This window comes from Rhopalosiphum maidis, chromosome 3 (genome assembly GCF_003676215.2).
Source record: "Rhopalosiphum maidis isolate BTI-1 chromosome 3, ASM367621v3, whole genome shotgun sequence".
NCBI classification, from domain to species: Eukaryota; Metazoa; Arthropoda; class Insecta; order Hemiptera; family Aphididae; genus Rhopalosiphum; species Rhopalosiphum maidis.
This window is the reverse complement of record NC_040879.1, coordinates 45,538,435-45,565,378: the sequence shown is the minus strand read 5'-3', so window position 1 is coordinate 45,565,378 and position 26,944 is coordinate 45,538,435. Positions and strand designations below refer to the sequence as shown.

Below are 26,944 nucleotides of genomic sequence, written 5' to 3'. Positions count from 1 at the left end.
TTTTAAACATTTTAAAAACTAAGAAATTAGGAGGTAAATTTTTTTTTGTACCTACGCAAGGTATTGGTTATTATTATTATTATAGACATTATTTATTTTATTTTTTTGGTAAACAGTGGGCCGATTGGGTCTCAGTCCGCCTCTGACTACTAAATATTATAATATACAAATAAAATATTTATATATTATAATATTTTAATCGCATTTTTCGCTAAATAGTAATATAATATAACCTAAGGAGCGTAGAGTCCAATGCGTTACAAGCAATAACATTATTGTCATATAGATGTCGTCGCGTATATTATTTAACATTTTTTCTTATGGGTTCGTCATCCCTGATATTATCATAGGATAATACTATTTGTCAGACCAAATTATATCAAATTATCAAATAATTATATGGTTTACCTACCATCATTTATAATATTGTATAGATCACGGATGGCAAATTATTTGAACGCTATGAAAAATATTATAAGAAAAAAATTATCATTTTTTTTATTGTATATAATTAAAGTAAGGACTCGTGTTATTATAAAAGAGGTTAGTTTATGTGCATAATACAATAACGTTATTTTGTAAATTATTTATTTTCTTAATGTGATTTTTTTTTTTGTATAATATCTGATGCGAATTTGTTGATATTTGTTTTATAAAAATATTTGAATTTTTCAAATATATCATAAAATTGCCATCTCTAGACCTATTGCTATTTTTATTCATTAGTATCTATACCTCTATATGTCTATATTATGTTGTATGTGATTACCAAAAACTAGGTATTAAGTTAATATTCTTATTTTAAATATGATAAAAATAATAACAATATGCAGTATAATGTAAATAAATTTATATAATGTGAAAATGTTTAAAATTACAGTAGGCAGTTATGTAGTTTTTTATATTACTATTACAAATCTTTTTAAGGTTCAACTTAACGACAGACATATATGTATACATGTATTTTGCGAACTATTGCGATACTGAGTGTATGGATTATGTTTTATTATCATTGTACCATTTGCAAAATATAGTAGAAGTCGAGATATACAATATAAATAGTTATAGGTGTGCCTTCAAACCTAGTGGCGATGACTCCATTGTCATTAGTCGTATTCGCCGCTGTCGAAATCGTCAACTTCTTCGACGACGGGCTTTTTGGCGACGATTTTTGTTTTTGTCTTCACATCCGCTGGTTTGGCAGCAATTTTGCCTGTATCGTCATCGTTACTGAAGCTCGCGCTGCCACTTTTTTTAGTCACCACTTTCAAATGGTTTTTATCGCTGACGGTCTCGCTATTGCGGCTGACCTTGCTTTTTCCACTAATGGTACTGCTGCTCTCGAACCATTTGTCGGGCTTGGGCGGGGCTGTTTTTTTTTGTAACGAACTCGACGCAGTTCCACTAAACCATGGATCTTCGCTGGATTTGGATTTTTTCGCTAACGATTCGATCGAGCTTGCGGTGTTACTGAACCAAGGGTCGTCGTTTTTTTTTCGTTTATTCGTAGACGGTTTTGATTTAGTTCCTTTTGCACGGCTGCTTTTTTTTCTGTTAATGACCTCCGGCGGGGGTGCAGAATTGTTATTTTCGTCAATACCTTCTTCTTCCTCTAGGTCACCGCCCGTAAAGAAACTAGTCAGCGAACCAACGATAGACTCAGCTGGTTTGTCCGAATTCTTAGTGGCCGCCCCTGGATCGTCACTGAAACAAAATGTTATAAAAACTATATAGCTACAATACGAATAGCTTTTTCTTCATAATTTTTTCGTACGGTCATACTTTGAATTCAAAACAACGCGTTCAGACCACAGAAGTTTATTTTGTGTATAAAACGTATATAGTGTCTGTCGTCTAATGCATATTATAGTGTATTTATGCGTGTCTCATGTCATCATCTGAATTTCAGACCTATCTAACTAAGTTATTTTTATAACAAATCTATTTTTTGTTTTTTAAGTTTTAGCCGTTTTTAAGTGAAGTAATTGGTTTGATTATAACGTATAGGTTGATAATTTAATTTTGTAGTACCAAGTAATTCATAGCTCACATATAAATATATAAATTATATAATAATATGATTCATGAAAATAATATTTTTTGTTTATCTATAAATTATAATAAATCATTTCGAAATAGAATCATCCTTTTCCCGTTATTTTTTAAAGTATTAGAATTTTTTCTTTCGACCTTCGAAGTGAAAAATTGAAACGATTTTATTTTTGTATTTATAACTTCATGTGTACATATGAAAAGTATTAGAACGTACATGTTTTAGTTATTTTATCTCTCGCATTACGTTTTCAAACAATTTTAAATGTCAATATATATTTTAATCTTACATAAGTATCGGTGGAATCAATAAATATACACGAGTAATAACAGTATCCGGCGGAATCAATAGCCAACAGAAAATTATGAAGTTTCCATTCCATTTTGATACATTCTTTTATGTTCTTAGCAAATGTTCATGTTGTGGCTCAATCCACGTACGCATTCAAATATAGTTTCACCCGATATAACTTTTTTATTGTATCTCTTATTTGTTTTTAATTTTACTTGTAATTTTATTGATGTATACCCGATACAATACATTGTTTTGTTTTAAATACACTCGCTGATATTTATCTAGATAGATCATGCCCGACACACCCACATGCATATACCATGTTTAAAATAAAATACGTCAATTAGTAGTTTTAGGTACTATTAAGTTCGACAAGACTGATGAATAAGACGGCGATTAAAACGGTATACCTTTTGAACATGGACATCATGCCCAAAGCTGATTCCAAAAACGCTTTCGTGTCTGGTCCTGTGGTCAAGTCTGACACAAGCCCCGCAATGGTTTTCAACATCATCTGTCCGTTGCTACCTACGAATATATCGAACACCATCCGCACGTCTTGGGGTGACAACGGCAATTGGTCTAGCAAGCATGCCGTGGACGGACTGGAATCCAAAACGGTGAGAACCAAACGAATCATGGCTTTGACCACCTTGGGGTTGCTCATTAACCTTTCCATTGCCGTAGATATCGCATTGGTAATATCGTCGTCTTGGGCTGCAAAAGTCGATATCGTACCCACGTCGCTGATGAACTGAACCGCACTGCCTTTAGACCCTTTTCCGACTTTGGACCCTTTTTCAAAAAAAAAAAAAAACAACAGGAAATTCTGTTTCATACACGTACCTAATTTATATGATATGAACATTAAGATCGTTATAATACTATGATTTTATATATTATGAAATATTAAAATATAATCAAAAGTTTTTAAGCTAAATGATGTAGAAACCTACAAGTTTACGACGTTCATTCAATCAACATGTTTACTTTGAAAACATGATGGTACTTATTTGTTTTATAAGGTTAGACACTTAGACTGTCTAATTATAATTGTATATATGTTGGTTTGGTACATTATACATTCATAATAATTAATATTACGTATAACATGTAGGTATGCATTAGGATAAGGTTATTTCAGTGGTCTCAATTTTGCCAAAACTCTACATAAAATTTTAAGTATAAAATGAAAACTAGAGATACGTACGTAGGCAATTAGATTTAAATTAATTTTCCAAAAATATAAATGGGATGAAATGATTTTATGAATTATATTCTCAAGAGAAAAAATAAGAACGTTGATTTAATCGGTTCATCTGTTATTTATTTACATTTAAACATTTTTAGGATAGGAATTTTATTTTTTAAATTTTCATATTATATTGTATTCATTTAAAATAAAAAAATATGGCAAAGTCAACAAAATTTCAACACAAATTAAATAGTGTAGTTAAAGCTATGTATTATAATTTGCAAAAAGACAATATTATATTCGTATTTCAAAAAAGTTTACTCTCACGATTGATATATTTGAACATTGTTTTTTTTGACTTGTACTACCGATTTTCAAAATTATTGGATTTTAGAAGCAAATTTATTAAAATTATAAAATTGTACGTATATTTTTCAAAATATTTCTAAATTAGGGATATTATGACAAGATGCACTTACCAAGATACCAGAAAACTAAGCGAGAATATTGAAATTTGGGCATATGCGTACAATAAAAGTAGTTCCCAATAGTGAATTTAACAATTTGCCTTAACATTGTTTGCACACGTGTAGCGCGTGTTGTTGTGAGTTAGTTTGATAGGTACACTCGCACGTATAACTATACTCTATATAGCTATTATTGCATCGTATATTGTACAACACACAAGTCTGTACACGATTAAAATATAATATAAATGGTCATGTAACCAATTAAATTTTTTTTTCACAAGATAATATATTTACTGTATGTGTATACAAGGTATAATAATTAGTAAGTAAATCTAATGAAAAATTTGACAAATTAGAATAGGAAGGATTTAAATCAAAAATATTTTATGGTAGGTAGCACCCTAAACATATACCAATTTATGTAGTGAGTATTTGGCATTTCGCAGCCACCGTCTGTTGCTGAAGGCGTTTACAAATAATCCGGAAACATTTAAATCCTAAACCCGATGATCTCCTCATAAAAATAGTTTAGTAATACTTCAAGTATACTGATCATAAAAAATAAGCAATTTCATCTGTAGAATGAAGATCGAGCGTCGGGAATAAAAACAAAAACAATATTAAAAATGCCTTCGCGCGCGTGCTCACCGCAGCTGCAGCCTGATAAATAGGCATATTTTGGCGACACACTTTTGAGTATAAGCCGATGGGAAAATACACGCAGGATGGGTCGCTCCACATATTATGGTTTAGAAACAGTAAATACAATTAATTTAATGCATCCATGTTGTCTAATAATAAATTTAACAAAAAATATAGTTATGATACAATTCTTCAATATTAATTAATTAATTCGATGATTTAACCATCAAAAATATATTAAATTCTGAGCGACATGATTTGATTTTTATTTGATATGCTTATTAATAATGTGTGTTTCTTTAAAATTTGTATTTTTGGGAGGACTAGTTAAAAAGTAAAAATAACCAAACCTCGTTTTTTAATCTAGTGAGTTTATATTTGTAGTTTTTTTTGCATATTTTGGTATTATTTTCAAGATGAGAATATTAAAGATTTTTTGTATACTTATATAAATGCGTTTTTGAATAATTATACATTAATTTATTACATAAAACAAAAGTTGAACAAAAAAACTCTAGTTTTGTATGTGCACGATTGTTACAATAAAACAATGGCCAGTGGTCTGCAAATAATTTGGAGGTGTGAAAAAAGAATAATAATTAAATGTAAATATCACGATATTTATACAAATAAATATATTTTTTAGATTTATAGAAGTTTTTCCTGTCGTAAAAATATTTATTTGGACAATAGTTGTTGCATAAGGTGTTAAGAATGTTCAAATGTCCATTTGCAATCAATTTAATTTATTTGCGTAAATGCAATTATTTTTTTGGTTGTCCAATAATTTAATAAATAACAATAGTGGTTAAGTAAAAAAGTAAACATATAATAGTATAATTGTATAAAATAATTTGTATGCATATTTTGCCAATTTTACCTCCCATAACTTCTCATCCTTATATTTATAAGTCTTGGGTTTGAATTTTTTAAATTAACATTAAACTATTTGAATATTAAATAATTATCAAAACCGACGACAACAACAATAATAATAAAATTAGCTCCAACGCTATATCATTATGGCGTGCATTACGTACCGACGTATTTGACGATCAGATTGAATATCTCCTGGTTGCCGGACTTGCCGTCCAGCGTGGCCATGATCTTGTGCGTGCCCATGTTGCCCAACAGCAGGCCCAAGTCGGTGACCTGTTCCATGCCCGCGATCCCGGTGTTGAGCATTTTGGCCACCGACTTGACGAAGCCGGTCGGCTTTCTCGCCGCGGCCGCTTGTCGCTTGACCTGTTTCCGGTAGCCGGCGCTGCCGCTCTCGTCCGATGTGCTGGACGCCGACGAAGATCCGCCGATCTGATTCCGGGCCACTGTGTACACCTTGTTCGACATCCCCTGGAACGCGTCCATGCCGCGCTGCACCACTCTGACGCCGGTCCGCATGAGGCTCTTGAAGATTTTGTTCGGTTTCCCGAACAAGAAGTCGCGGAGCTTGCCGTGGCCGGTGTTCGCGTCCGACGCTTTGGCGCCGGCCGTGTCCGTGTCGGCGAGCACGTCAATGTCCGCCGTGTCGGCGTCGGCGTCCGAAGAACCTCCGCCGCCGATGTTCTTGGCGCCGGCGGCCACCATGGTTACCGTGGGCATGCCGGAAGTCAGGTGTTTGGTCCTCTGCTCACGCGCCGAGCCGCTCTTCGTCCGCACGTGTTCGTGGCTAGCGGTGGCCTATATTGAAAAGTAATCATAATAATAATTATTATGCATATCATTCGAATAATTAGTTATGACTCGTGATGTATATTTCTATCTCTAGGATGTCGATGACTTTTGAATTTTTTTCCTTTGATCCTATAAAATGTCGTCTTAGGTAAAAATCCTTAATTAGTTTCGTGTTCCTTTTATTAAAAATATACTAACTGTATTTTGTATTTTTAGGTATATTTTTTTTTACAAATTATATAGATCGTCTTTAGTGGTGGCGCCGCGAGTCGCAGAAGTAACGCCACCAACGCAATTTCCGCGGCACCGTCGATTTTAACCGAAAATAATCGGTCCTTTAAGTAGTTATATAATGTGGTGCATTTTTCTCAAATTTTGAATTTAAAAAACATTTGTTCAAAAAAATTATTTTATTATTATTATTATTATTATTGGTAGATTTTTGTTGTAAGAAGTACCTGTTATATGTTAGATGAAATCTGAAATTGTTTAGTTATTTATTATATACTTTTTACTTTATTCTTAATAATTTATTTTACTATAAATTAAACTTAAAATTTTAATGTTATTAAATTTTTGTTTACGTAGTTTTTTAGGTCATTTTTATATTTTTTCAGGCGATTAATATTTTAATATTTTAAATTTTCAGTGTCTTTTCGTGTTACAGTGAAAAAAAATGGCTCGAGAAGAATACTTTTAAAATCTTCCCGCTGAAAAGTGCTGCGAAAATACAAATGCATAATACTCGCGTATCCAAAAACATAATATGCCAATTTCTTCAAGGGGCTAAGACCCATACAATTCTACGCTAACAAGTCCATAGTCTCGTGTGAAGGGCGGTGTTCCCGAGATATACTCTGATCAGGGGCAGACTTACCATTTTTCCGCCCCGAGGTATCATTACAACACTATTATATTATATAGATAAAAAGTAGGAATATACTGAAAAATTGCGGCGTCCCCGAAAGATGTTGCGCCCTAGGCACGTGCCTAGGTTGACTATATGCGTAAATCCGCCTCCGAGTCTCTGATGATGTTGCAAAGACGAGAAATCTATTTATTTGAACACAACCTGCCCAGTGTCGGTTACCGTGTCAGTGGCCAATACCGAACCACGTTGCTCCGTACCTTCTAATACATTATTATATTATTTATTACACACTCACTTGATGGTAGTAACAGCACACCAACCACAGCGCAACGAAGGTTGCGCGCTCGGCGGTCGCTAACATTTCGACGACTGCGACCGCAAACGGACAGCGGTCAGTCGGCGGCTATAATGATATAAAAATAATAACGATTATTATTATTACTGTCGATTTCAATAAGCGTAGTACAATAACGATACGACGGTAAACTGTGAGGAGTATAATATTATTATTTATATTTTAGCAGATGGGCCCGCGTGATCCGTCGTCGGGCAGCGAAGTCGTGTAGTCCGGTCGTCCGACACGGGTCGTCGTATACAATATTATTATTATGTTGAAAGCAAATCGTTGTCGTACGTTTCGCACTCGCGACGTTATTGGTCGTAAAAAAAATTATTGCGCGTCGGCTTCGTTCGGTCCGCGACTGCAACGGCTCGCAAAATTTATAATGTGAATACGCGACGTGCCGCGCTTTTCGACGACGATCGCGGCGACGTCCGACCGGGCGCGTGTCAATATTGGCACGGAAACGCGCGTGACGAGTGTAAAACATCATAACACCCATCACACACTATAATAATATTATGCCACGATCATCGTCATCATCACCGTTGTCATCGTTATTATTATTATTATTATTATTATTATTATTATTATTATCATTATTATTATTATTATTATTATATAATTGTGAACGATCGGCAATGTATACGCAAGTGTTTCGCCGGCCAACCCGAACTATACGTTTCTCACTCATCGCTAGGCGTATATTATTATTATTATTATTATTGCGTACGCAAACACCGCGACGATTGTTTATTTTTTGTTAATTATTTTTTTTATGATATTATGTAGGTATATACTTGGATCATAGAACGAATTGTGTGCGTCGATACGATTGCCCGTTTAGCGGGTTGGCCTTCGCCGGGACACCGGGAAAGTTCCCGTGGTGGGCCGACCGTCGTATTATAGCTCTGGGTCGATATATATATATATATATAGATATTTGGATTATAAATTATTTGTCAATAGTAAATTGCGTGTTTCTGTTGTCAAGTAGTTGACATTGTGGAGAAAAGATTTTTATCAAATTCGCAAATATACACTGCATATGCACATTTACGTAACTTGGCACTCTCCTAAAAACTTTCAGCAAATTAGTTCTAAACTATTAAATGAAGTTTTTGTCGATTTCGCTTTGAACCTCGAGAAATTTGACCAGAGTATTAAACCTAAAAATCTTAAGTCAGAATTATTAAGTTTTGCCGTTGATTAGATATATTTAAAAAAAAAATCGTATTTAAGTCGTACACTCGTATCACACAACAATTAAACAGCTTAAATAGTGACGAAAACGAAGACGATATTAACTATAATGAAATCAAAGACAAAGTTTGTACTTCATTATCGTCATATACATATGTATTGTACTGTGTATTATTGCTTCAATGATGAACTTACAAAGTATAAATTCTATTGTAAGTATTATAATACAACCTATTAACTTTTAATTTTTACTTTAAGTTAATAATACTAAGCTTTTGCTTTATTTTAGATACCACGCGAAAGGTATTTTTCAGTTTTTAAGAGGACGCTCATACCTGCATATGTGTTGTTTCTGTCTTACTAACGTACATCATAACAAATTTTCGTTCATCAGAATACATTTTATGATGTTAGCTTTAATATGAGAGTAAATTTACCTATTATCAAATTTACAAAGGTAAGAATATTATCTAGACAATGACATATTATTTTATTGATATTATCATTTTAAAGTTGTAATATTTTACATATCTGTAACTCACTTTAAAATAATAATATCAATAAAATAACATGTCATTGTCTAGATAATATTCTTACCTTTAAATTTGATAATAGGTAAATTTACTCTCATATTAAAGATAACATCACAAAATTTATTCTGCTGAACGAAAATTTGTTATGACGTACGTTAATTTACTATTAACAGAGATAACACATGCGGGTATGGCGTTCTCTTAAAAACATTAAAACTCGAATTCAGTAAAAATTTTAAGTGAACTAAAGCTTAACGTTTTTATGCTTATGGCCGTAGAGAAAAATATTTTGAGTAGCTTAGATGTAGATGAGATAATTGACAACGTAAAAAACAAATAGAGTGATATTATATTAACAAAGGAATTACTATACTGATTCGGTTATTTTATTTATAAAAATAATGTTATTTATTGAAGCATTCATAATTAATTTGCACGCTTGTCATTTTAGCTGCACTTTAAGTAGTTGTACACAAAGTTAATTGATATTTTATTTTAAGCTGTCGACATTTTTATACAATTTGTTTTAATATTTGTTTTATTTAATTATTAATATTGTAGTTATATACATGTATTGTGTATTGTACTACATCCCTATAACTTTGGTAGTTTAGTTACACTTAGTAAAATTAGTCAATACATATTTTATTCATTTATGATTTAAAACTGACTTTTTCCAGATGCTTAATAAATATGGTTATAATCTATATGCGAAACTTCCATAAATGTTATTGAAACAAAAAAATCTACGTAATCGAATATATATATATATATTAAATAAGAAATAAGAAAATTCCTAAAAAATAAAAAGGTTTGTTATGGAAAATGAATATTATAATATATTGGGCGAGCCTGTTATATACAAATTCCCCGGGCTGAATTTTTTAACCTATATCCACCGTTGCGGGGTCGTGCTATATATAAACATAGACAGATAATGTTATCGCGCGTATATCAATGCAGGGTGAGTCGTGGATGATACCCGAGTATGCTGTTATATTATCCTTATTGATAACCATTATATTAAGTTGTGATTATATAAAAATATGCGGTGACGTATTTATAGATTTCTCTATGGTTTGCTAGGTGGAGGTCTGGAAGTCAGAGTTATTCGATCTACAACAATTGAATTTCGGACAAACAGTGTAATATTAGCTGTTACGGGTATTTAATTTTTGATGGGTGGAATAATGGGCCAATATTTTGCAGGTATCCATGCGGCATGCAGCATCACTCATCTAAGCTTTAAATAGTTATGACTAAAAAACTACTCTTTCAAAATTAAATTTTTATTAACCGATGTACTCCGAAAAAATATTCTGTTTTGGAATATGGAATTAAAAATATGTTCTATTAAAAACAATATTTTAAAAAATAAGTTTTTTTTTCATAAGCGTTTGAAGTTAAAATTTTTGCAAAATTCATCAAAACCACGAAAGCTTGCATTTGCATTAAAATTATAAAATTATTTTTTTATAGCAACTAAGACATTAAAATGCAATACATTGATTTTCAACAGTAGTTCAGTCATATTTATACGTATATTATAATATCTTATTATAATTATGCAACTATGAATATTATTATTATTTTGCAGCAACCTTATTATTTTGTGGAAACGCCGAAAATAATTATGTTATCGCACGCTGGTCTTTCGGGGGCTGTTTCGGGAACACACAAATACACAATTTTCTCGAATACTCAACGTGCCTATATTATAATAAAATACATTATTATATCAACAGCGCCACATCACCGGCAGCCCACAACCAGTACGTATGTTTGCAATTCATGTAATATCACTGAATGTTTGTAAATCGTATAATGTTTTATTAATCTATGCCTTTGTACAACATAATAATAATGTAGTGATTGGCTGAAGAATGTTAGTCGTTTCCCCTATATCTGCGTCAACGGTGCCGCCGTGCGAGCGATTTTTTTAGGACTTACTCTATGATCTTGACGACCAATATAAAAGAAAACGCGTCATCGGTGTCTTTTGGCCACCGTCTAAATGGAGAAAATAAAAAACATTGCTGGTGAGTATTATTCAATTTACTGTGAATAGTCGTCGAGCGTATTGTAATACGATGGACAGTATATGGTTATTATCGTCTCGACTCGACGCTCCCTCGCCGATACGGTGGCAGTGGCGATATTGCCGGCGCATAACTGCAGTGTATTATACACGTGACGTACAATTGAACGCATGGTTGAATTAATTAATAATTATGTAATAATTTTCATTAGACGTACCTCGTGTTAAATGTAAAAAAAATAATCAAAAAATACGTTTAATAGTCTAAGAAATATATGAGAAGATAATATATATAGTATTTAAAAATAAAACAGTTACACACGTATACGTAGATAGGTATACAGTATAGTCGGACATCGGGAAGTACATAGTAACTCACTTTCCACTTATAATTGGTCTAAAACCAAAAAAATAAATAAATAAATAAAGGGTGCTCCGATAGCCTTTATTACGCTACGATACGACTATAAAAGTATTCAGCGTTTAATATTTTTGTGAAACAATATTGTAAAAGTGCTCCGAGTACAGTATTCGAAATACCACTAAAGGTCTGGTTAGCTTATTGGTTTAATATCGGTAGGTATATATAGTTACAGTGGATGCATAAAAAATGCACAGGTGCAAAATATATCATTTGTATACGTCAAGTACCTACGGGGTACTCAGATTCTCACTATATTTTTATAATCAGTCTCAAACCCGCGGCAGCTGCCTTCACCATGTGTATCTTGGGACCGTCATCGCGGTCCGCGTCCATATATGACCGCGTGGCAAGTATTATAGTTACACGTACCTGCGCGTTATTCAACGTTCGAAATCCACAGTCGTCGTTCTATAAAATATTATAAATTGAAATAATACCTTTTATATATTTTCTACCCACTGACACCGTATTGTATACCGTTCTGTGCGCGGCCGACGACGTTCATTCATTCCGTCGTTCGTTATTACCTGGAATATGCTTATAATACGTCGTGATCGCACGTTAATGCCTAACAATTATACTGCGTTCATTCTTCAGCACGATTGTATCGAAAATCTGTTACCGGCCGATCTCGTCCACTCGGGGTTCTTTGTCGCACCTCGGAATTCTAGTGGTCTGCACATGTGCACGACGTTTTTTATTTTTTTATTGTCATAGTTGTAGCAGTAATTAAAATAAAAAGAGTCATATAATGTGTTATATGCACCATATAACGTAAAAAAAGAAAAAATATACTATTTCCGTTTCTAACCGAAATGCATTTGTCTGAAACGATGTTTTAGTTGAAATTGTATTTGGGCACCGTGTGCAAACGTATAACAACGTTCATGAGTGTAAATTTTAAAATAAAAAAAAGTTCCGATCATTAAACAATTGCATAAATTTTATAAAAAGTAACAAAAATACTTGAGTAAAATTAAATAAAAACAAAATATAAAATACAATAAAATTATACTCCTTTTTTTAAATAAAAATATTTAAAAGAATTTTACATATGTAGTTTATCATAATTTTATATCGATCTTGTATAGTATCTATTTATACCTTAATCAAAACATTTTAAAAGTTCAGTTATATATATTTTTTTATAAGAGTTTTGCGTTTAATTTTTACGAAATTTGCAAAAATAACAAACATTTGCAAATTATTTTATAGTTACGTATTCGAAATATTTTTTAATTTTTACATCTGAGGTTTGAACATTCAAAACAAGATTCCTCGTATGTTTTTAAATCTCAATTTTAAATGAAGTATTAAATAAAAATAATCTAATACTATAGTAATAGTAAAATGAAACACCATAATGTCTGTTATATTTTTTGATAAAATAATATTATTGTTTATAATATATATAGATAGGAACAAAATACTATTTATATGATCCATATACTAATTAAATATTAAGTAGATTCGGTAACTGTTTTAAACTCAGTATTATTGAATTCAAATTTAACACACCCTTTACAACGACCTATACTCAATGATGAGCTATACTTGAGTACTCAACACCTACTATGCAATACAATTACTTTGCCTGTTTTTTTTTTCTACAATTTGTTTCAAGCGCGTACATAGATACATCTTAATAATTTTATTAATTAACTTATGTTATTCGAGTGCGTCAAGTTCGATAACTCGACATTGTTTTAATTTATAACACTGCAATTATTGAAATTCTGGCTCCACTATATAATATAATATTATATATTATAGCTACATTGTTCATTGGTGTAAATTGTAAACAAATAGTATGATCGCTGTGTTTTTAGTATATTTAACGAAAAATAAGTACATACCGATAGTATTTTTTCTGAAAAGTGTTTTGGGGTAGAAGTATATTAATTATCAAGTAACATTGTAATATCGTTAACATACATATTACACCAGACTGCATATTATAGCACATAAAGGTGTGTCCGAATAATGATTTTTAATGTTAAAATACGCGTGGTTAAAGCAATAATGTATATTTAAGTAGATGATTTTTATAAATGGCACATAACAATTAACGCATAGAACACTATCGATAATGAAAACAATTATGAAGTAAACTTATGAAAACATCTTAAACGTATTAATTAGGTATATATTTTTTCATGACAAACAACATTTTGGGTTTGAGGTGTATTAAAAAAAATAAATAAATAAAAATAAACAAAAAATGAATTGAAAAATGAATTGAATGATGATTCGTAGAATCTGATACAAGACAAATATTATGATAATTCAAATAAAACAATAATAAATGTTTAAAAAATAATACAATGTCTGTTAATAATCATAGTTATTGAGATCACAACCTGTCGTGGAAACAATCCAACAAAAATGAACCAATTGTTTGATACACGTGATTGCGAACGCTTGATAAACCATGCGATTCGTCTGGATAAGTCTGCAAAAAAAAAAAAAAACAAAAAATTCATGCATATTAGTATTCTGCATTTTTTTAGGACAATAATGTTCTTTAAATTGTAGTAATACATACCTAGTTAAGATATACGAATAAAACATAATACGTTAAATTAATTTATAATGTACGTATCTAAGCGTTAACTGCACAACAAAATGTTGTGTTTGGCTAATGGCTATATATTAATGCTTTGTAATATACACATATACGTATAACTAAATAATATATAATTAGGTAAAGGTATTTCAACAACGAAAACTGTCAATTTATCTATGTACAAGTAAATCCAATTCAAATATTTAAATAAAATTATACATCAAAGCAAATTTGAAAATATAAAAATAATTTAATCAAGAACGCTCTTTTTGATGACTGTAAAGTTAAGATTACGAAATCAAAAGACACTTTTGGAATAGTTTCTGGACGTTTTGCTTTAAATTGATGGTTAAGTAACTTGTTTTGCAATTGTTATATTATACAATTTATAGTTATTATGCGTATAACTGAATAATAGGTACCTATGTTATATTTATGTTTGCTGTTTACATTATATACACGTATATAGTCTTAGTAAAAAATAGATCTAAGCAAAGTAAGAATGAAAGTAGGCCAGACCAATGAAGTGAATGTACTGAGAAAGTGCACATTCGTGTACCACCGCCATGACAAAATGCTATTGTCCGGAGAAAATAATTGTATTAATTTGTGTTTATTTTAAAAAAACCAGTACCTATACTATATAGTATTCCAACCGAATTTTATTTCACTATTTTGGAACGTTACTGTTTTTTTTCTTTGATAGACTAAGAGTTTTACCATAGTAGGGTATTATCAATATTTAATCATTTTTTAGCTTTACACGGTCTTCTCGGTTTTACATTGCATAAACGACTCTCTCACATTTTTGAAGTAGACAAATCATTATAGATTCTGAGTGAAGAGATGATTGTATTATTGTTTCCTTTTTGTCTATCACTAGTATTTGGAGTAATAAATATGCTGAAAACTTCAATTTCGATATATTTTTTGGTAGCAAAATCTAATAAGTAGGTACTTTGGGGAATCAAAAGTCAAAAGTTCACAACATTTTTTCAATAATTGGGATAAATAAAAAAATCTGGGAAGTAGATAACTACTTAAAAGTCAGCTGTACCTCGTAATTAAGTAGGTCATATAATAGATATGTTAAATTTGAATTTAACGATAAATTATTGCATAAGAAAACCGATTCTATGTAAAAACGTTCTGTCAGCTTATTACCATATGAATATATTTGTATTAATTATTATTGATTTTTTTTTTGTTATTTATACTATACGGTATAAGCCAAAATTAGGAATAAAATATAACTATTTTAAATAGCAAATGTTTTGAAAATTTCATACCATAATATTTAAACATAATGATATACCTAAAATTTTAAAATCCTACAAAGAATACTTTTGGATTATACCAAAACAATTTAAAAAATGTTGTCCAAATATGAACTTAAAATACTTGTATCTATAAAATCAAGTTTATATATTTTGTCTGGAGTTTTATTTTCTAGTATGAACTAGTGAAAACCTTAAATAAAGTTTTCTAATTTTTTGACCAAACAAAAAAAAACCTATATTTATAGAAAAAAAAAAAAAATCAAAAATTTCAAATACCTATAATTAGCCCAGTTAAAATTTTTTTATAGAAAAATTAATTTGAAGAACAATAAAGAATAATGATTTTAGTTATATTGCAGAAATTCAAAAATATTATTTGTGGGGACATGACGCTTTTATTATTATATTTTAATATCAACAATAACCATTTTTCAAAATATTTAGATTAATTTGAAGCTATTAATAATTTTAATCATGAATTGATTTACACCGTTCTACGAAAATTTGATATTAACTCAAAAGTTATTAACAATAATTGGTATGTGATATAGATATGGGTAAACAAAATTATAATAATTAATAATATAATAAAATAAATGTGATGTTTTCGAGCGAAAATGAGTTAGGTTAGGTTACCGATTTGCAATATTACCAATAGTAAAATCAATTCCTATAGTAGTTTTATTAAAATTATAATAATATACAATATACTAATATTTCAGGAGTATATAGGCTGGCAGTCTGCTCAGAATCGTTTTTCGTATGATTTATTACAAATAATACAAATAAATTACATCTATTATAGTTGCCCTATTCAATGATGAGGTACACTCGCATCTACTGTACAGCGGAGTACGTATGTACTTACTTGTTGTCTGAAAAGTATTACTCTTCGTTCCAGTTCATAGGAAAGCATCATGGACTGTTGGTAATGAACGTTATCGTCATACGTGCCATGTATAACCATATACTTTTTGTCACGGAGTTTCTCGGCGTTTTTCAATAGGCTGGCGTTTTTGTAACCTGCTACATCATCTGTAAGCAAGCCCATGTAGCGTTCCGTGTATATCGAGTCTGAAAACGTATTAATATGTTTAGCTATACAAATTTGAAAGAAATTTAGGCAAATGTAAAATTTAACACTGTAAAAACAGATCAAAATTAAATATCCATATTCCATATTATTATTATTATCATTATTGTTATTAAATATACCATAGTATATCCAGTCGGTAACAGGAGCGACGGACAATCCACATTTGAACACATTTTTGTCGTCTTTAGTTAAAGCCATGGCAGCCGAGTAACCGCCATAACTCCAACCCCAAATTGCCGTTTTCGATTTGTCAATAAAGGAAAATCGATCCTGGAGATAACTATAAACAAACATTCATAAACAATGAAATATAAGGTTTATAGAAAAAAAGTTTACGTATTGCTACTTCAGCTGATAGATTAATACGCTTTGTCTATAAGGAAAGCTCATCCTTGGTTGAACACTATAAGGTGGGTACCTAATATAAATTTATATAAACCATTTGCAATGTATTATTTTTTAAATTTATGTGAATATATATATACATAAGGTTGTTAGGTGAAGGAATTTGCCCTCTCAGATGACTTTTCGGGTAACATCAGGTTGAGACTACAGCCTTTAAAAATGTTAGTTCTAGTTGCACAACTGCAGATAAAAATTATTTATGTACACTCTTGTGATAGATATTGTATACAATTTAAAATACTTACCTTTAGAACGATTTTAATGATTTTTAATGAAATGCCCATAGAATTGATTTATAAAACGATCATAAAAATTATAATTATTGATGGAACATGTTTTAAAATAGATACTTCAAATATGAGAATACTCCCATTTAAACTAGCTATATAATATTTAATAAGCCAAAGCCAAATAAAATAATACCTAGGTACATATGCATATTTATGGACATCAATAATTATTGCTATTACAAAAAAATATTCATTAAAAGTACCTATAATTTATTATACTTTTGTTTAAAAATATTATATTATTATTATATTATATTGTATAATATGAGTAACGATTGTTTACCTCGCAACGAATATTTGGTCTTCGATTTCATGGGTACCCAATTTCCGATAGTTAGAGAACATATTTCTATCGCCCCTTCTTCCTGACCCACGGCCGTCAATTTGAGCGACGATTACATTTTTGCTCGAACTAAAATACATGTTCCATTCCAATGAAAACTTGTTGAGTGCCAAATTCGATCCGGGACCGGCATAACTATACATATATAATACACACGGAGAATATCGGATACAATAATACATAAGTTTTGCAATAGGTACAAAAATATATATTGATTCTTAGAGTATTTTTCAATAATATAATTATGCTTATGAGACTTATCACTTACGTGTTGACCAACAGTGGGTATTTGATATCCGCACTTTCGTCGACGGCTGGCGGTAGTATAAGTCGAACGCGAGCCATGAATCCATTATCGATTGGCACGCTGATGAACGATACTCGGGGAAGAGTAATGGTAGATATTAAGTCCTTGAGGTTTTCGTTCGTTTCCCAATCCAAAACTTTTTCACCAGTCTTAAATAAAAACATTTATGGAGCCTTATTTAAAAGTGACAATAAAATAATATTATAATAATGCAATTTGTAATGCACATTTTTAATTTATAAATAATATTATTTTTATCAATATAAAATATCTTTTTTAGTTTTTGGTTTTTTTTAATTTGAACATATGATTTAAATAGGTATATTGGTTTGATTATAATAGATTTTTTGTATGAATACATTTTTAAAATAGGAAAAACACTTCTTCAATCATTAACATTGCAGAAAGTAGTTTCTGGTGGAAAATAGGATCTGTAGTTGGTACTTTGGGGAATGAGCCAAAAGTAAAAAATTCCCAGTGCTTTTAAAAATAATTGGTATAAAGAAAAAAGAAAAAATAGGAATTTTACGCAAAACCAGTCTTTGACAAAATCTATTTACTTTTTTTTGCTATAGTTCAAAAATGATCAATTGTAGTCATTTGAACTTTCACCAAATATTATCATTTTCTAAATATTATATAAATTTAAAAAAAGTTGACTTTTTTGTGGAATCCTGGTCAAAATGTCTAACGGATATAATATTCAGAGTTAATGTGATCAATGGACAGCACTATATAGATACAAATTAAAAAAAATCGAAATGATACAGAAATTTCAAAGTAACTAATAACATTAACATGGATCATGAACGTATATGAAATATGTACAATTTTATTAGATAATATTTAATTTTTTTTGGTAAATAAATGTACCTATTTATTCATGTTCAATATGTTCACACCAATAATTATTATCATTATCAACTCTTTTATAATACAGTCCCTTCATAAATATAATTTTCAATTACAATATTTCATAATAATAGCTTTTATAATTTATCATACTGGATATTTAATGTATACATTCATATTCATTGTTGAGCTGTACTAGTGTTACTAGTATAGTTTATATATATAACCTTAAAATGAAAATCGTGATAATATTTTGACTATAAGGGTATTAGTTATTACTTATTACTATATAAACACATAATTGGATTATTCTTATCTGTATTTTAAGATATAATATAATATAATCTTATTGCTTATACCGTTTTAAATATTTTGACCTCTGGCACGTTTGGACCAGAGCATATTAGCGTATAATATTCGTTTTCCACGCTCATCTCCGCTTTATTATATTTACATTTCGTCGTGCATGACATACATTCTGGTGAACTTTGTTCTTTAACTAACACCCGGTACAGGTACTGTTCTTCGGGATTTTCTTCTGTATTAGCCAAATAGTAACTAGGAAAAGAAAATACAATAATTTATTATAATATTATTGTTGATAAATGCTTTAATTTAGGGCACTAAGTAGGTCTATATAGGTCTAAGATATTTGAGATTTAAATTATTAAAATATATATATATTATATATTTAAAATATTAAAATTGAATTGATTCTGCGCAACATATAATAAAATAGTAAAATAGCAAAATTAACAATAATTTTATGTCAAACTCAATGGAATTTTGAAAATCAAAAATGTACGCTAATTACCTATGTATAATGCTAATTTTATTTAAAAAATTATTTCATTAAATAATGCAATAGTCTGGGCCTGTCTCTAAGATTACAGTTTATTTACATGTAGTTTGACTGTATGTCCCATTTCAGAAGCTCGAGGATTTCGAATTTTCCATTCGTTATTGGAGTCAATTTTCCATCGGGTTCTACTATGACTATGTGCTTGAAATTATTTCCGTCCGATTGTTTCACAGGATATAATATAGCCAGGCGATTTTCGTTGCCGATCAATGGTATTTGTGTGAAATCCAACCATCCCCCTGATTGACTGAATGCTACTATCTGTAAGAAAAAATAAAACACACGTCCGCGTTTAAAAAAAAAACAAGTGGATAAGTAAATGTTATTGTAACTATTCTAGAATACAGAACAATAAATAATAATACCGACTAATGAAATTGTCTAAATAGTAGTCATAAATTTAATGAGTACAACGTATTATGTTTTGACAACACGTCATTTATGATTTACAATATAACAATAAAATTTAATTTGAATACTATGCAAGTACTTGAAATACAGCAGTAAGTATTTTTTAAAACGCAGTCTTAGCTCAGAATACTTTTTATTTTGTAATCATTTGAATTTCAATAATCATTGAATTTAAATTTAAATTTAATACATTCTAATTAATGTGTAAATAGGTATGTTATCAGTAACCCACAAATAACGGAGAACACTCGAAACTTAAACTGACAGCTGATATATCCGGTTTTTTTTAATGTGATTCTTACATTTTTTATTTAAATTAAATTATTATACCTAGGCAAAATTTTCAATATCTATGTTACTAAATTTTGAATTTAAGTACCGCCCATTGACACATAGGTATTAGATATTATCAGCTTTATCTATATGCATTTTTGAAGTTGATTATTACTAGTGATTTTAAATTGTTCCGTTGGTAAACTCTCCTGGGTGTTTAATAGGTTATATGTTTGTAAATTATAATATACATTTTATAATAATATGAACATATAAATTATGGTAAATAAAAAAACAGTAATATTATAAATTAATTTTGAAATATAATTATAATCGAGATAGATATTAATAATAAAAAAAAAGCATTAGTTATTTACATATATACATATTATCTATATAATATTAAAAAAATAAAAAATATAAAATATATATATTTCAATTTAATTTTTATAATAATATAAATATAAAAAAAATAATAAAGCTCAAGAGAGTTTATACATATTTCCAACAGGTAAATAAATGTTGACCCGGGAAATAATTTTTACAAGTAGTAATTGAAATATATCTTAGAGAGTTAAATAGTTTTAAAAATCGGGAGAGTTTATCACTGCCCATTATTACATATTCTATCCTTTCGAGAATTTTGTTTTTGTCAATAATAAATAATAGTTAAATACCTATTATAAGTATAACAAATATATATATATATAATATTGGCACGTGTACGAGTAAAAAAAATTGTGCTTAATAATAAATAATATTCAAGGATAGTTTGTAATTTTCCATACTTAAGTCTTATCGATTATCTCATATCGTTGACCTGGTACATAAATTGCTTTAAGTTTATAGTTAATAATATAATATCTATTTTTGTAGTAAGTAATTTAAGCTCGTAGTTTATTTAGTCAATATATATGTTTTGAATTATATGAATTAAAAGATAATGTTGTATTTCTGTGCATATTATCACAGAAAAAATAAAATAAATCCATAATACTTTTTTGATGAATAAAAAAAAAACAATAATAATAATTGAATTATTTGCTCGTTAATATATACATTATACGGTTTTACTAGTTAATATATAGAATACCAGTTAGGTTTTCGCTAATGTATGAATTGTATGTATAGTCATCACGGTGAGTAATTATATTATATTTTAATATTTTTTTTATATTAGTATAGAAATACTAGTTATTACATAGAAAATAATATTATAAACTGTAAGTATAGAATCTGTAATTTTATCAACCACAGACTTTAAAATTAAAATGACAGTGATTATTATTTATTAATATTAAATTAAATCTATTATTGTGGTTATTCATTGAATAATTTCTATTAATTTTGAGTAATTATTTTCCGATTATTTAGAAAAAAAAATATAATTTTTTCAGAAAGTTTGCTAACTATATCGAGAAACCCATGCGGATTTGGTGTCCTCTAAGTATGGACGATGAAACAAATCAATTTAAATACCATTTTTATCTTATTTTATTAAACTTACGTTAATACTTTCTGCAGAATTGACCACGGAATAATGAACTAAGTATGATTTATTTTGTACTCGGTTCATCCACATTGCAAATAGGTTTGTATCATCTGACCATATGACCGTATTTAGTATAATATCTTTAGTGACTGAACTGAAATTCAAACACACAATTAAATGAGTCAAGCGATTTATTTCATATTATAATTATCTACTTATCGATAGAAACTTTTAATTGTAGAAAATCAACACCAATAGTAATATATCCACCATTACTTTGTACAGTACAAGTAAAATGTTACGCACAGAGTGAATATTTGCAGAGACATGTAATATTTAAAAAAATAAAAATAAATTTATTTAATTATTTAAGTTGAAATGAATGGTTTTTTCTTTCCCGATAAATTAATAAAATATAATAACTGAATATCGTAAGATTTGAAATGTAATTATGCAGAAGATAATAGGAGGTATATACCTATAAAATATAGGTGATATTGTGAACAGGATAAAAAAATTAAAGTTTAATTTTTTTAATTCTGCAATGTCAGCTGTTTACAAGTTTACAATACATTTTATCGTGTTAATTATGTACCTGCGGTTATTTGGTTGTATAACCACTTAAGACGTCACCGGGTACCGAATCAAGAATAGCAAACGACGAATTATTCGTCCATAATATTATACCAAAACTAGATATTTTACGCTAACGTTTCGCTTAAACCTGCATTTCTTATCAATGCTACGTATTTGTTATTATTTTGAATGCGAGCATTACAAATGTAAATTCACTCGTTCATAAAACCATCGGACGCAATCGAGTTCTGTTTTCATTTAGGCTTCTTCTTCGTGCGTGTTCACCCGCTGCCATACTATTATGATATACTTTTTACATGCACTTACCTATGTATAATATTGTATAAGGCAGGTATACTTAATAGGTGTACGATTGTTTGCACGCAGTCCGATTACAACCCGTATTAATTTACATACCTACGCGCGCATATAAATGTCTATTTTGGGTAACTAAATTCGGTCGTTCGTGCACTAATTTACCACTACGTATAATCCAATAATTATAGCTATGTAATCATTCGAACGAAAGATAACTGCTGCTAGGACGAAAAGAATTGCACCGCACCACTGCAGAGTTTCGTAACGATATTATATTCAGACGTACTCTACTAAAATGTAATTTTGTCCTTAAAAATAAATTAAACGGTAATAATAGTCCCGTCCTATAGAATCAACCATTTTTTTTTTTAATTAATAGAGGAAAATAGTTTCAAAATATTATATAGTCTGAATTTAACTCCATTTTTTTAGTGTTATTCGTTATATTATGTCTTTAAAAAAATTTAAATTTAAACTTTGCTTACATATTATAGTTTAATATACTTAAATTTTCATATTTTTCTAACATATTATATTCTGATAATGTATATTATAGTTCTATAAATATAATGTAATATCATATTGTATAACCTATTTATGTTTTTTACGGATTATATTATAACGTATTTATATCACATTTTAAATGCAAAGTTTTTGTTGAAATTAAAAGAACTATGTTTTTAAATCATAAAGTAATTACCACCTATAGCATAAGGTGGTTTTAATTTCTGTTTTAGAAACTAAAAAAAAAAAAACAGTAGAGATAAACATTAGATACTATAGATCACTTGCTATCTATTGTATATCACCTCGAAAGGAAGTAGCGTAACTGCTTATCTATACAATAATTAATGACGTGTATACATTTAATATATTAATATTACATTAATGGATTCAATACTTACGTTAGTTCTTTTGGTGGCTCGATGGGTATGGGTTCTGGTTTTTCACCAATCACGTCCAGACGTTGCACAAACAATTCTACCGTGGGGTTGGGCACACCGACCTTTTAATAAGAAGAAAAATATCCGAGGTGTTTATTTAAAAAAATTATTATTAAATAAATAACAAACATTATATGATAATATGACAATAATATGTAGAAAAAAAATCGACGTTCTCACCTTTGGGTAATGAATACTGACAGTGTTCGGGTACTGGTAAGCCAAGTTTCCCGGAACACCGTACACGGGTATTTGCATCGTGGGCACCAACGAGTCGTTGAACGCAGCGTACGCCACCCGGGTTCCCTGCTTCGAAAACCACATTGCACTGTTCGAACTAAATATCTCCTCTGCGAACAAAATAATGAGAAAAAACGATTACTACACACACATCCTATAATTTAGGCTGAAAACTTGGCCATAACACATAATAATTATAATAATAATAGTACGTAACATGATATTATTATAATATACAATGGTGTTGACAAAGAAAGTCCTAGTTTCAAAAAAATTGTCAGCTGACAAAAAGAATCTAAAGGAACGTTTGGTTATTGTTTTGACCCCATGTGAGGGAAGACATATTTGAAAAATTGTGAAAAAAAATACTTGATACCCTATAGAGTATTGATTAGCACCTGCTTCAATTTTTTAAGTTCAATGATACTTTATTAAAGATATAATTTAAAAATCAGGATATTCACTATGGAACACATTGTATTTTATTTATGTATCGGTGCGTTGTATTCGCCCCAAAAATAATAATATACACTGTAACACCGTACACGATTTTTAGTTTTAACGTAGTAGGTACCTATAAACCATATTATATTACGCAAATTACTATACAGTGTTGTACAGTGTACACAATGCAGTACGGCCGTGACTATGTAATATATTACACGTACGAAAAATCTGTAAGATATCATGTTACTGAAATATTATCGCACGTCACTATTGTGGTTAACATTAGGGTAGAAATTAGCTGTAGGAAATTGCAGCTGTAGTTGAATAATATGTGCGCTGAGTACTGTCTGGGCGCATGACGAGATCCCGGCTCGAAAATATATTATTTTTTTTTTTATGTATAAGTACAGTATTCTGAGAAAACTTATATTCTAGAATTTGAGCAGAGTGATGAATTTGTTGATTTTCAAAGATGTGAGTTTTTTATGTTTTTATTTGTGCCTGAAGATACTTTTTACTGTAAATAGAATGCTTCAATTTTCAAATTCAATATATTATCCAATATGAAATTAAATTTAGTTGATACTTAGGAAGATAAAAGTAGAGTTTCCTGGTAATTTTCTTAAAAAGTAAGAGGGAATGGAAATATTTTAAATTAAAATAATTTTATCAAATTTTTTTAATTTAAAAACGAATAAACGTAGGTACTTGCAATTTCTCTCCGAATGTTATTAATTATTATATTAGCATTTTCTCTACATGATTAAATGTTTAAACATTCTAATTCTCTTTAAACAATAATTCATAGAAATTTCATGGGGGAGATTCCATACAAGTTGTTTTTATAGTGATTTAAACATATTTTAAAGACATATTTACGAATTTTTTTATTGAAGTATATGTAACGTTTGTTAAAATTAGTCAAATTAACGGAAATTTAAAACAATTTTAAATTATATATATTAAGACTTGAAAATAAATAGTTAGATTAGGTTATTCATAAGATAGAAATAGTTTTTACTAAAATCTTAAGGCATGAAAATATACACGAGTAAGTACAACTTTTTTATAATATTGAGAAAACTAGATATTTAAACAAAAAATAATTATTTTAATTATTTTGTAGAAATATAAAAATAATTGCGGAGACGTATGGAATGTTCGCATGTATTATTATATTTTACTTTGTATACCCAATGTAATTTTAAAAATATTAGATTAATTTTAAGGTATTGCTATTATATCTATACCATACAACGCCTCCCTGACGGTGAAATAAGTTACTGTTATAACAATATAAATTTATATTTAGGTAATAAAATATATTTAGTACTGAAGTCTCAGTTCAGAATCGTTTTTCATATAGAATGATTCGTCATTATATTCAAATTTAAAACATCAATTACAGTGACCGACTCAGTGAAGGGTACCATTACTATGATTTTCCTGTAAAGCTGTACTTAAAACGGTTTTACTTATGCTTCAGATTAAATAGAATTTGTTGTTATATAATTTGAATTTCATATTTGATGACTAAAATGAAAATCATGGAAAATTAAAAAAAAACCTAAAAATATCGTTTGCCTATTATGCGCTGGACCTACTTAACGACAAGTTATTTAATATCTATCATGTAACAGAATGGTTAACTATAATAATTGCCACTCTTTACAAATTTTTAAATATATCAATATTATAATTTTAAAAGTCAATTTGTGAATAGTTACTATGTTTGGAAATAGTTATAGTAGGTAATTATAACTATAGAAATAATCTTTTAATATATTATATATCATAATATAATACCTCAATAAATTTACATATATATTTAATATTTTTAAATATAAAACAACTAATTTGAAAAAAACATGGTCTTTATATCTAAGGAACTTATACAATATAACTTTTCGGATAGGCTTATTATTGTTTACTAGTTTTACGAATACAATTTATTTTAATTTTTCATTGCGATAAATTAATTGTAAAATTATTTCAGGGAAAATACTTAAGAGGAACCTTCATTCGCACGTTGTCTCCGTCTTAAAAAAACAGCATAGCAAAACCCGTTTCACGTGGGCAAGAACTACTAGAGCTATAGTTTAAGTTAAACAACCTAATTTTTACGAGGAGATTTTGTACTGCGCAATATCATTTTTATACTTCGATATCACTAAAAGTTAATCGAGTTTGAAAAATACAAAAATAATGGATTTTAAAACAATAAAATTTTTTTTTGTATTAGTGAGATAAAAAAATTAAAAATGACGTTGTACAGCTAATTTTTTCCCTTTTATAATGTGAAAAAATGGGTTGTTTGACTTGGACTGTAGCCCTAGAGGTTTTTTCTCCCGTGAAACAGATTTTACTATGTTATAGTTACCTATGTTTGTAAGACAGAGACAACACATTTGGATAAAGCGTCTTCTTAATACCTATATTTATACATAATTTATTTTATCTAAATTTTGTTTGTGAGCTCATCTTACTGTGAATAGTAACTAAGTATTT

At 29.3% G+C, this 26,944-nt stretch overlaps 2 protein-coding genes across 4 annotated transcripts in view; both read right to left on the bottom strand.

Annotated features, from left to right (window-relative positions):
• Positions 1–833: 833 nt before the first annotated feature.
• On the bottom strand, positions 834–7,899 carry LOC113556782. The gene is made up of 4 exons (XM_026961929.1): positions 7,492–7,899; positions 5,695–6,331; positions 2,758–3,142; positions 834–1,704 (listed from the first exon to the last, which is right to left on the bottom strand). Exons 1-4 carry the CDS (start codon positions 7,555–7,557, stop codon positions 1,107–1,109), a joined length of 1,686 nt encoding a protein of 561 aa, XP_026817730.1. The 5' UTR covers positions 7,558–7,899; the 3' UTR covers positions 834–1,106.
• A 5,846-nt stretch (positions 7,900–13,745) lies between these two features.
• LOC113557084 (venom dipeptidyl peptidase 4-like) overlaps positions 13,746–26,944 on the bottom strand; it is a 52,299-nt gene continuing 39,100 nt past the window's right edge. For 2 of the 3 annotated variants that reach the window (XM_026962387.2, XM_026962388.2), the window contains exons 7-16: positions 23,930–24,099; positions 23,711–23,811; positions 21,927–22,065; positions 19,776–19,996; positions 19,233–19,431; positions 17,983–18,170; positions 17,655–17,849; positions 16,796–16,956; positions 16,449–16,654; positions 14,050–14,186 (exon numbers count right to left, since the gene is read on the bottom strand). In XM_026962387.2, coding sequence (XP_026818188.1) covers positions 14,088–14,186; positions 16,449–16,654; positions 16,796–16,956; positions 17,655–17,849; positions 17,983–18,170; positions 19,233–19,431; positions 19,776–19,996; positions 21,927–22,065; positions 23,711–23,811; positions 23,930–24,099 — 1,679 coding nt within the window. In that variant the 3' untranslated portion in view covers positions 14,050–14,087. Of the gene's footprint in view, positions 14,187–16,448; positions 16,655–16,795; positions 16,957–17,654; positions 17,850–17,982; positions 18,171–19,232; positions 19,432–19,775; positions 19,997–21,926; positions 22,066–23,710; positions 23,812–23,929; positions 24,100–26,944 lie in introns of all 3 variants that reach the window. The other variant, XM_026962386.2, reaches the window with a different exon arrangement.

Coding starts and splice junctions, on each gene's coding strand:
- LOC113556782 (XM_026961929.1), bottom strand. CDS start 7,557: ATGTTAGCGACCGCCGAGCGCGCAACCTTCGTTGCGCTGTGGTTGGTG. Junction 6,332..7,491: donor TGTGCTGTTACTACCATCAA/GTGAGTGTGTAA, acceptor TTTTCAATATAG/GCCACCGCTAGCCACGAACA. Junction 1,705..2,757: donor ATGATGTCCATGTTCAAAAG/GTATACCGTTTT, acceptor ATTTTGTTTCAG/TGACGATCCAGGGGCGGCCA.